Here is a 12,595-nt window from a genome sequence, read left to right as displayed (position 1 = left end):
AAAAGAAGAGGCAAATTATATGGTAAATAAAGCCATTTTATTAGACACACAGAATAAGAACTATGCAAGAAAAAAAATATTTGCGAGTACTAACCAGATCCATCGATTGTGACTCGGTAGATAACATCCAAGATGACATCAGAGTAGTAAATAAACCTTTCACGTGCATCGAAGTCTAAGCCAACAAAACGAGCAGATTTGCTCACAATTGGCACCATGGCATCTGTAAACCCATCCTGAGTTATGTTCATGAGGCTGCCCCGCACAAATTTCTGCTGAGAATACAGCAAGAATGTTGAGACCCCTGAAAAAAAAAAGAATCATACCTTTGTATTTAGCACTTTCTGTATTTAATGTAGTTTTAGTTATTATAATCATTCTATAAAAAAAGCACTAAAGGCTCCCACATTTAAGTGGATGCATCTAGGAAATGTCTCGTACTCCACAGGAAATCTGCATAAAATCACCATTACGCCATTTTTTTTATCCTACTTGTCTATTTTTCACCACATGCAAACATCTTCATCATCCACAAGTGTAATGTAGCATGTTTTTTTGTCTCTAATGCAAAGACCAGATGATGCAGCCATTGATGGTGTGAAAGCGGCAACTGTGAACGGACAAACCGTTGCAGGGAAAAAAAAAAGTTGCATGAAAATAAAGAGTTGGAACCTCATGAAGCGATTAGAACCAAGTGGGTGGCACCGGCTCACAGTTTGACTTGGACCCACAACCGTATGATTGGTACCGGATTTCTGGCTCCAGCATCTGAACCTGTCAGCATAATGGGCACTGCCACCAGCAATGTTGCCAAACCATCATCATACTGACACTCACAGTTCAGTTCTGTAATGACAAGTCCAAACAGCCAGTAATCATGGTGCCATTGCTGCAGCCGGGGCACAGCAAGAAAGTGTTTTATCGGGAGGGGTGGGGGGATTCGATAGCACTTTTTTGTATGTGTTTGTGCATCAGTACGTTTATGTGTACATATACACATGAACAATAAATTTTGAAAGGGGTATGGGGGAGCTTCAACACCCCCCCCCCCCCCTGCTACAGTGTCTTGCAGCTGGTCTGTGCTTCCATCTAAGTGCGAGATTATTTATTTATTTAAAAGTACCTTACAAGCCCCTATAGGCAATGAGTAAGGAGGTAATACAAGGCCTGTTCATTTTAGAGAACTACCTCCCAATATTCCAACTCATTGCTTTGAGACTTAGGATGAACCAACTTGTTTATCTTAAGTGCGCTGTACATTACCTTATGTTTACACCATCTGTCTATGTTCTTTGCCCATTTTGTCTTACTCAATATAGTTGCTTACATTTTTTAAATTCTTTATTTCTCTTTGTACAGCACTCCAACAGTTGTGACATCGCTAACATTTCCTTAATTAAGCTGCAGAATGGGAGAACAATTGAAAATTGTATAAGCCAACAACACTGGCCCAGAAAAGCAAAGAAAATTTTATTAGAAGTGACTAGTGAGCTAGGTATTGTATGTTGTGCATACATCCTAATACACTCTGTCATTTGAACACACACACACGTAAATGGACACACACACACACAAGCACACACAGAGCAACCATGACACACATCACAGAGAAAAAAAGAACAGACAGTACAATAAAATGTGTCAACAGCGGTTGAGGTTGTGTTGTAAGCCACTGCTAGCCGTGGTAACTTACTTGTGCAGTCTTTTCTATTAGAAAGCAGTTCAAAGCCTGTGTGGCAAACACATCTGTAGCCAAGTAGCCCAAATCCACCAGATCCCCTGGTAACAATGCACATGTGCTGGCAGCCACCATTGTTCAGACCACAAGGATTCGACACTGAAATGTGACGTATGAAAAGAAATGGCTCAAACATATGCGCTAAAGATGAATCGAACATAAACATTAAGGTTTCTTAGCAATATTGGCTCACCGACGGGTTGGCGTAAGGGATGGTAGGACTTGATGGCACCAGGTTCCTTCGAAAGTTGCCTGTCCCTGTGCACTATTGTGACAGTATCATTGTTGTTGAATATTTTGGCTTGGAGAACCCCTTGTCGGGTACCATCTGTCCAATAAACTTTGTCTTCAAACAGTGTAATCTTGTTCGGAGATGGCACACGGGTGCTGCCTCGTATAATCATGTTCCTTATTATGGAAAAAGAACAAATCTTGTCAGTGCTTACAAAGATATGCAACAGCATAACTACTGCTACAAGCAGAGAGACATGGGCAAGAAACTATTTGCATGTAATGCAAGGAAGAGCTTGGGGATATCAAGATTGATGCTGTTTATTTTCAGGAGATTAATTACCGTGGCATCAGCTTTATTTTTGGCTGATTCATAGAAATATGCTATGTCGATGCGAAACTTTATTTTTTTTTTTATTCATACTGTCGATCCCATCAGGGATCTTTACAGGAAGGGCATATTGAATTGTTACAATATGACAATACAAATATCAAATATTCAATTATGCATAAAAAAAAATATTGGCGGTTGACCAATGCAGACGAGAAGACTTAGTAATACATCATAATAATAGTACATCCTAATACGTAAAAAAGGGGTGATAAAAGAGGTGTATAATGGCAAAACTGAAGTAAAAAACACGTTTATGTAAAAATGGTGAAAATAGACGAAGTAACAGTATGTAGGATAAACGAAATTATGCGTACAGTGTAACAGCAAAAAAGTGAACAAAGAGGCATACAAAGGAAAAACAGGAGCAATAAAACGCACTGATGTAAAAAAAGTTATACAGAAGTAAGGATGATACAGGAGGCTCATAACTGGGCAGCATGTAGCTGATCTTCAAGCAATGTTAAAAATGAAGATAACGTCGCGCTTGTTGTTACACTGGGATCCAGCCTGTTCTATTCACGTGTCATTAAAGAAAAAAATGAATATTTATGACTTTCCGTATGGATGACATGCTCATGTAATGATAATGCGTGTTTGTGCCGCGTTTGTCGTGTTTGGGTTAAAGATAAGTATTTAGAACTGTCAATCTTTATGTCTTTGTGGATTAGCTGGTACATCATTTTTAATCGCGCAAGCTTGGCTCGGTTTTGTAAGGTGAGGATACCAGCCTGTTTTAGTAATTCTGTGGGAGAATCTTTTAGCCTATATTTATTATAAATGCATCTTAGTGCCTTCCTTTGGACTGCCTCGAGTTTGTAAATGAGTTCTTTAGTGGAAGGAAACCAAACAACGTTAGCGTACTCCAAAGTTGATCTGACAAAGGTTTGGTATGCTAATAGCTTAGTGGTAGGGGGGGCTAGTCTCAGACGTCTATTAAAAAAAAACAATTTTTTCAGTGCAGACGAGGTGACGCTTACGTGGCGTTCCCATCTAAAGTCATGGGTTAGTGTTAAGCCAAAGTATTTATACTCTTTCACTGCGCTGAGTGTGGCGCTGCCTATAGTATAGTTAAAATCAGATGTGTGTTTTTTTCTAGTTATTGATAGGACAGCTGATTTTTTAACGTTCACTGTCATTTGCCATTTTTACACCAATTGAATACTAAAGATAAAGAGTTGTTTATAGCAAGATGGTCACTATAGGAGTCAATTACTTTGCATAAAACGCAGTCATCAGCGAAAAGTCTGACGCTGACAGGAATATTACAAGGCAAATCATTAATGTATATAAGAAATGAAATTGGAGCCAGAACGCTTCCTTGTGGAACTCCGGATCTTACGCTAGATTTATGGGAATTTTGCCGGCTGTTTAAATGCAAGAAACTGCTTACTTTCTTGGAAGCTTATAATATAAATTGTAATATGCGGTTCAAAAAGAAAACACTTTTGAAGATGAGAAAAATGCAAGAATACAGCAGACTCTCATCAAACAAAACCTGAAAAAACCAGAAAAATATGTTTCAATAAATAGGAGTTCCATTTTCTAGCAATGAACAAGGGTGCCCAAGTCAAGTACTATACCAACCATATACAGTAGGCTCTCAGTAAACGGAAATCTATTAAACGGAACTACTGCTTAATACTGGCTCTGCAATGCTTGGTTTCGGGCTTGTATTTTGCACTAATTTTCACCTCTCAGTACACGGAACTTCTGCTAAATGGAACATAATTTTCTGATCCCTTCAGGTTCCGTTTACTGAGAGTCTACTGTACAGGCAGTTCTTAAGCAGCTATTCTGCTAGAGAGATTTTTATTTACCGAGAGTCTACTGCAGTAGGCTTGTATATCAACATTCCCACACAATCGTGCAGCAAACTGTACGTATCACTGAAGTAAGTATGTATAGCGTAATGTTTCCAATGTGAATGATAAGGCTTACATTCAGGCACTGTACGATCCAAGCGAGCACATGTCGTGGACCAGCTTTGTGTTGTACCAGTTTGAACAAAAGACAGCTGTGAAATCCAGACTGTGCACACTGATGTGCTATAAATCAGCTCAATATGAAGCGGTGTGTCAAGGTGGCTAGCCAGAAGAAAACTAGTGCACACTGGAAGAGGTGTATGTGGTCTGGGAGGCATTGGTGAGTATAGTGCCATAGCAGGCTCAGCATGAGGCAAGTGAATGACTTTGGTGAGTAGCATTGCACGAACATGTTTAGTATGTTGGATACAACCTCCTACAACTTCAAGCAAACATGAAAGCCTAAGCAAATGGCCATTGAACTAAACCACTAAAACGCATGAGATTACTTTTTTAACTAAAAATCAGCAATAGAATAATACTACAGAGAGCATCCTAGTGATCACAACATCCATTAATAGGTGCTGGGCCTGCTTGCTTCCACATGCTACGTGACATCTGAAGACAGTGCCAAGGAGAGAAGTGATCGTTCACCGTTTTTAACACAAGATCATAAATATTTGCTGCATGCAGTGAATAATATACGGTTCACATGTTGACATAAGCCTCATCTACAGATCAGCAACATTTTCTTAATACTGCTACATTCGTATTGTACCTGGTTGCTTGGATGATGTGCACGTGCACCTGATCAATAAGACTGACTTTTTACAGGTTGCGAGCTGAACCAGTCAGCACTGCAATAACTATTGTAATTATAATAAAATTCTTGAACAGAGGGTGTTGCTGGAGCCCATGTTTCAACAAGCGAGGAAGATGAAATGCTTGTTGAAACAAAGCAACACCCCATGCTCAGCAATTTTTATATCTTCAAGCTTCCGCAACCCCCTGAACTTCTGCCTTATTGTAAATACATTGTTGCATATATAGTCAGCAACATGTTAAAGTGGAAAGAAACGAAAAAAAAAAACAGGACAGCACTTGTCCCGATTCCTTTCCATTCGGCCCCTCATCTTTATGCACTGTTTGTCATCATGAAGTTCCTAGTGCTACTGCCTCGCCATTCACCTATTTTTATGAAGCTGCTGGGTTCAAAATGTATCTTGGAGCTTCTTTCAGTTTGAATTAATGTTGCTCAGATAATAGTGATGAAATAGTCTTCTCAAAATATTTCACCCTTCTCTGTCACATGGCATTTTTTTTTAAAATTCAGGAAAGAAGAACCAGGTTAGCCACCTGCTTCTGCTTTCAACATACACATTTTTTTAAGCAAGGCAAAGTGAGAGTGGTGCAAGAACAAGGCTAGGAAAAAGAAAATGGTTAACCAGCCAACATGCAGGTGAGCCTACGTGTTAATATGTCTCCTTGATTCAGAGGAACCCATGTACAAATTAGAACTGACAAGCAAGCCCTGATCACTCTGTAAAACATTCAATAAGTAAAGTGTTATTCAGCAAGGCTCCCACTTAGCAAAAATTACAACAGAAAAACCTGCTTACTAGCCTAACAATTTCATAGAGAAGAAACCAATAGCCCAGTCTTATAAATTGTTGACATTCCCAGTTTTCGGTAATGGGGCACTATAGGCCCAAACTAATCTGGCATGCACATATTTAACAAACAAGCAAGCAAACAAACAAACAAACAAACTTTTCAGCACATATGACAAGTGCCACGTACCTATTGCTGCCTGTGTAGTCAATGGCCACAATCTGGTCCAGCTGGGAGTCACACCATACAAGAAATTTAGTAACATAGTCTACAGTGAGACCTGTAGCCTTGTAAATGGCAGTTACTATGGTAGTCCTGTGTGATCCATCCATATGAGCCCGATCAATGTGGTCACCATCACTGAAGAACATATAGCTGCAACGAAAAGTTCCAACTCATAAAAAACTGTAAGAGAGTAAATTATAACCCTACATATACTTCATATATGGTCATAATACTGAAAGCATTCAGGCACCACTGTATCTAATGCAGTGAAATACTCCTAAACAATTTTTGTAATAACATACCGTAACAAGCACACCTCTCCCACTAGCTGATAATGTTTAATACACTGAAACAGCGCAACAAATAATCACACTACTTGTTTTCTATACACACCAGTGCTTCTTAAAAGCTAGAAAAATCCCCCATCATAATTTCTTGATTACCTCTTAGCTCCTCACTTAAAAAGTACATGTCCAGTTCTATAAAAATAAGTTGTGCTATTGGGAAGCATGCTGGTATGTACTTGTGAAAGTAATATAATAATTGATGGGGTTTAACATCCCAAACCCACAGTATGATTATGAGAGACGCTACTAGTGGAAGTGGCTAGTACTGTGTTATATTCATGACCAACTTGGCACAAAAGCTAGACAGTGGCATGAAAGAAGAAAGACATCATGCGGTGTTTGTTTCATATTTTATTTCTTTTCTTAGACATTGTGCTGATTGGGCACGAATGTATTTGAGAGCCTACTATTTGAGATACTACAAATACAGCAAAAAAAATGCTGCCTACATTATCTCAAACCAACAGCAAAATTTTTTTGAATCCCTACTTGCACTTCCTTTAATATGCTTACATTTCGTTTAAAAACAGTTACTTGCCCCCGCAGTTTTCATGCTTTTAGATGTCCATTAATGAGTGACATACTAGTCTAGCTGGTGGATTAGGCATCCACCAGCTAGACTAGCATGTCGACCAGCACTGATAAGATTAGTCACATCATTATGCCAGTCAGTTAGTGGGCCATGCAAGTGGGCCATTTGTCAGACAGTCAATTCATTCCTGTTCGTAAGTAAACAATTAAGCTACGAGTTTTTCTGATAGAATTTTTAGCTTGGCCTTAAGATCCTCACCCAACGGGGCCACGAGAACCCACGAAGTGCCATCTGCCAGGAGCTTACCATTGACATGGTATGAGAGATAACGGGCACACTTCTCAAAATTGGCTGCAAGAGCTCGAGAGAAACATCATATTAGTACCATCCTTGTATAAAGTGCCTTTAAAGTGAGGATTGTTGTCCACTGCCTACAGAAGGGTCCTTAGGAAAGCGAAGCACGCAATACCTTACGAACACTGTCTTTTTACGAATTACAATGCTACATAACACTGAGCCTAGACACTGAGCCTATGTAGACCACTATATCAGCCTATTCACACAAGAAAAAAAAAAAGGGAGCTCCTGAAGAATATGAAATACAAAATATATTCATGTTGTATAGTGTCTATGCAACCGGAACAAATGTTGGCTTCTGAATTACCTGCAAAAAGAAGCTGTTATTTGCCCTGCTCACGATGAGCATATAAAATTAACGGCAAACTAAATTTTCTAAATGGTTGCTACAGACAGTTACTAATAAACTTGAATTTTTACTGGTTAGAATTGCAAAACAGAAATTCAAAATACTCAGTTATATCTGCTTAGAAGTCCCGAGACCACAAGGTCATATTAAACATATTTATTGCAAGATGAGCTAAAGCGTAGATGATGATGATGATGATGATGATATATGGTGTTTTTTGGCGCAAGGGCCATTTGTTGGCCAAAGAGCGCCATTTCATCTTACTAAAAATATGGACAATGATTGTGATAAGCGGCTGTATAAGGGCCATAAAATTCCTCGCGATAAGGCGGGTAAGAACATACAAGTAATAAAATGATGACCATGCCGTGAAAGATGTGTGTGGTGTGAATGATGACTAAAGTTGGTGATAATAAGACGATGGTGGATATGTATGGCATCAGCACAAGTGCCTCACTCGTTCATACCCTTGCGTCCAAGGGCCGTGAGGCATGTGCTTTCCTGTGTAGCCACCGCAGCAAAAACCTCTCAAGAGAGGTCGTGCTACGGTATGCCCGGGTATATGATATGAAAATTATGAATTTCCTTTAAAAACGCTAATAGTGATTTGTGACTAAAAAGCGGTTCCTTACCGACGAACATTGCAGGGTGTAAAGGTATATGTTGTCGGTAGGATAGTGGGAAGTGGTGTCTTCTTAGACTGTCTAAATGTTTACATTGAATTAAAACGTGAAGAACTGTTAATGTCTCACCACATTTATCACACAATGGTGGATCATCACCGGATAAAAGATGTGTGTGTGTCGTGTATGTGTGTCCTATCCTGAGTCTTGTTAGTGTTACCTCTGTTAGACGTGATTTTGATACTGGTGGCCAATGGCCAAGGTGTGGCTTGATAACGTGTAGTTTGTTTTGTGTGTGTGTATCCCACTTGCTCTGCCAGTAGTCCCTGAGGTTTCGTTTGAGAGACGGCTTAAGATCAAGGGCCGGGATTGATATAGATGTAATGGCGGTGCTCTCATGGACGGATGCAGCGAGCTGATCCGCCCTCACGTTGCCTTGGATCTCACGGTGCCCTGGCACCCAGCACACTACAACATGTTGTTTGTGTGTGTAGAGTGTGCACAAAATGGAGTAAAGTGAGACAAGGACTGGGTTTTTTTGTTTTTTAAGACTGTGCAGAGCCGTTACCACACTGAGGGAGTCTGTATAAATTACTGCTTTTTGTATTTGTAATTGTTTGATGTGTTTAGCTGCCACCAGTATCGCGTAAGCTTCCGCTGTGAAGATACTTGTGCGTGGATGTAGAGGGCCAGCATCCGAAAAGGATGGGCCGACAGCAGCGTAGGACACAGAGGAGTTAGTCTTGGAGGCATCTGTGAAGAACTCAGGACGTGTGTATTTGTGTTGAAGTTCCAGAAAGTGTGTTCGAATATGGGCAATAGGTGCATGTTTTGTAACCTCTAGGAAAGACACATCGCAGTCTATAGTCTGCCACTGCCACGGTGGTGGATATGCTACAGGAGCCATTAAACTGTGTTCGAGTGACACTCCAGTGTCCTCGGCTAGACCCTGCAGGCGAACTGAGAAGGGCTGCCTCATTGAAGGCCTATTTTGAAAAAGAATGGAGCTCGCCAAGTCATTAATAGTAGAGTATGATGGGTGCCTCTTGTCTGCTTTCACCTTAAGGAAATATACAAAGGACATGTAGGTTCTTTGCAGATGAAGCGACCACTCATTTGACTCAACGTAAAGGCTTTCTACGGGGCTGGTGCGAAAAGCACCCGTAGAAAGGCGGATGCCCAAATGGTGCACGGGGTCCAGCATTTTCAAGGCACTTTGAGTGGCAGACTGATAGACAACGGCCCCATAATCTAAGCGGGTACGAATAAGGCTTCTATAGAGGTTCATGAGGCATTGCCTATCACTACCCCACGTAGTACGTGACAACACTTTTATAACATTCATGGCTTTTAAACATTTTGTTTTTAAATACTTTATGTGTGGTACGAAGGTGAACTTGTTGTCCAAGATTAAGCCTAGGAATTTATGCTCCGCATTCACAGACAGACGTTGGCCGTTCAGTTCAATGTCGGGTTCTGAGTGCATGCCTCTCTTTCGGGAGAACAAGACACACGTGCTTTTTCCTGGGTTCAGCCGGAATCCGTTTTCCTCTGCCCATTTGGAGACCTTGTTTAAACCTAACTGAACCTGTCGCTCACACATTGCTAGGTTGCATGACTTAAAGCCAAGCTGGACGTCATCGACATATGTGGAATAGAACATGTTGCGGGGGATGGACAGGTGCAAGGAATTCATTTTTATAATAAAAAGTGTACAACTAAGTACACCACCTTGCGGTACTCCCGTTTCTTGCACAAATATTTGGGAGAGAGTACTGCCCACACGGACGCGGAATTTCCGATTGGACAAGTAACTCTCGATTATGGAAAGCATTCTACCGCGCACACCCAGGTGAGACAAGTCTCTTAATATCCCAAAACGCCATGTTGTGTCGTAAGCCTTCTCGATATCGAGAAACACTGAGAGGAAGTATTGTTTGTGGACAAAAGCGTCTCGGATCTGTGCCTCGATACGCACTAGATGGTCGGTGGTGGATCTACCCTCCCGAAACCCACACTGAAATTGGTCGAGCAGATGGTGTGTTTCAAGGAAATGTAAAAGTCGGCGGTTTATCATTTTTTCAAAAAGTTTACAAACGCAGCTGGTTAGTGCAATGGGCCTGTAACTTGAAACTGAGGAAGGGTCCTTGCCCTGTTTCAAAATAGGGATAACAATAGCCTCTTTCCAAGAAGCAGGGATGGTACCTGAAAGCCAGATAGCATTGTATAGAGAGAGTAAAGTTTTTCGCGTTTCGAGCGGCAAGTTTTTCAACATTTCATATGTGACACGGTCGTAGCCTGGAGCGGAATTATTGCAAGAGTTTAGTGATGTTTGTAGCTCAGCTAAGTTGAAAGGTTGGTTGTATTCCTCGTAATTTGTGCACTTGGATTCTAGTTTCCGCTTTTCCATCTTTGCTTTGTGTCTTTGGAAAGTTTCAGTGTAGTGTGACGAGCTAGACACCTGCTCGTAGTGTGCACCGAGGAAGTTCGCTTGATCTTCCAGGCTATCGCCCTGTGTGTTTACGAGTGGGAGTGAGTGTACTTGTCTTCCTGCTACCCTACGAACCATATTCCAGACTTTAGCCTCTTGTGTATATGAATTTATCCCTGATAAAAACTTGTGCCAGCTTTCTTTTCTGGCCTGCCGACGCGTTCTCCTGCCTCGAGATTTTATTTTCCTAAAGCTCTCAAGGTTTTCCGCTGTCGGCGAGTTCCGCAGCAACCTCCATGCCCTGTTCTGTTCCTTTCGTGCATTCTGACACTCAGTGTTCCACCACGGAACGTGTCGTTTGCCGGCCAGTCCAGATGTTTGTGGAATGCACTTGGTTGCTGCGTCAGTAAGAAAAGCCGTGAAGTACTGCACAGCTTCATCTATGCCTAACCCGCATATGTCAGTCCAATTCAGGTGAGTAAGCTTTTGAAATTGTTCCCAGTTGGCTTTGTTTACCAGCCATTTGGGAACATGTGGAGGACATTCATTTATTATTGGTGTACTCAAAACTAAAGGGAAATGGTCACTTCCGTATGGATTATTTATGACTTTCCAATGAAGCAATGGTACAAGTGAAGGAGATGCGATACTGAGGTCTATGGAAGAGTAAGTTTTGTTGGCAAGGTTATAGTATGTTGCTTCTTTTCTATTCAACAGACACGCACCCGATGAAATGAGGAATTGTTCAATGAGACGACCTCGTGCATCACAGCGAGAGTCACCCCAGAGACCATTATGTGCGTTCAGGTCCCCAAGGACCAGATAAGGTTCAGGTAGTTCGTCTATTAAAGACTGGAATTGAAGTTTTTCGAGACGGTGGTGCGGAGGTATGTACAAAGAGCAGACAGTGACAAGTTTGTTTAGAATAACTGCTCGGACAGCCACCGCCTCGAGGGAAGTTTGAAGGGGTAATTGTGTGCATGCTATACCTTGACTTACTATAACCGCTACACCACCGGATGGTAGCATGGCATCATCTCTATCCTTTCGGAAGATTATGTAGTTACGTAAAAAGTTTGTGTTAGTTCGTTTTAAGTGTGTCTCTTGTACACACAGCACTCTTGGATTGTGTTCATGGAGGAGCTCTTGTAAGTCATCGAGGTTTCGAAGAAGGCCTCGGATGTTCCACTGTAATATTTCTGTCTGCATATTTAAACAAGAGAGATGCTGCTGTGTGTACAAAGAGTATCCTGAGTTGGAGTGAGCTCATTAATTCAGGTGGCAGGACGGTCGTCCGGCCCCGTTATTGGTTTTTTATTTTTCTTAACGCGCTCCAAGGAGGCGCGCCGCTCTTTTGGTACCAAGGGTACCGTTGTATCCATTGCCTCCGCAGAGGCACTGGTTGCCCGCACATGCGAGCTGGTGGTTCGGATTTTAGGCCTCGCCTGGTGTGGGGAGGCCTTGAGACCAGAGGACCCTGGAGTCTCCGGCCTCAATTCGCTAGGCGGCGGAGTAGACTGAACTACTGCCGCCTTGGGGGCAGGTGCCACAGCCGTCGGCTCGCTCTGCGCTGGCCGAAGGAGTGACGAGGGCTGCTGCGGCGTTGCCCCCTGACGCGCCGCATCAGCATATGTAGCGCCATAAAATGGCGACACTCTTCGTCTTGCTTCCTTGAATGTAATATTTTCTTTAATTTTCAATGTGATAATTTCTTTTTCTTTTTTCCAAAATGAGCAAGACCGTGAGTATGCGGCATGATTTCCGCCACAGTTCACACAGTATGATGGTTCTTCGCAATTGTCAGAGTTGTGGCCTGACACTCCACATTGTGCACAAGTTTGGTGACCACGACAGCTTTGTGAGCCGTGGCCATACTTCTGGCATTTGAAACAACGACGTGGGTTAGGTATGTATGGTCTGATCGACGTCTTTGTGTAGCCTGTTTGAATACTTTC

The 12,595-nt window shown here is 41.8% G+C and overlaps 1 protein-coding gene across 1 annotated transcript in view; it reads right to left on the bottom strand.

Annotated features, from left to right (window-relative positions):
* Positions 1–12,595, bottom strand: part of mgl (low-density lipoprotein receptor-related protein megalin) — a 246,947-nt gene that overhangs the window by 78,209 nt on the left and 156,143 nt on the right. The window contains exons 12-15 of the mRNA XM_075881883.1: positions 5,966–6,151; positions 1,932–2,146; positions 1,694–1,837; positions 95–304 (exon numbers count right to left, since the gene is read on the bottom strand). Of these exons, the coding sequence (XP_075737998.1) occupies positions 95–304; positions 1,694–1,837; positions 1,932–2,146; positions 5,966–6,151 (755 nt within the window). The remainder of the gene's footprint in view (positions 1–94; positions 305–1,693; positions 1,838–1,931; positions 2,147–5,965; positions 6,152–12,595) is intronic.

The sequence above is a fragment of the Rhipicephalus microplus genome, chromosome X (assembly GCF_043290135.1).
Source record: "Rhipicephalus microplus isolate Deutch F79 chromosome X, USDA_Rmic, whole genome shotgun sequence".
Lineage (NCBI taxonomy): Eukaryota > Metazoa > Arthropoda > Arachnida > Ixodida > Ixodidae > Rhipicephalus > Rhipicephalus microplus.
This window is presented reverse-complemented; position numbering and strand designations above follow the sequence as displayed.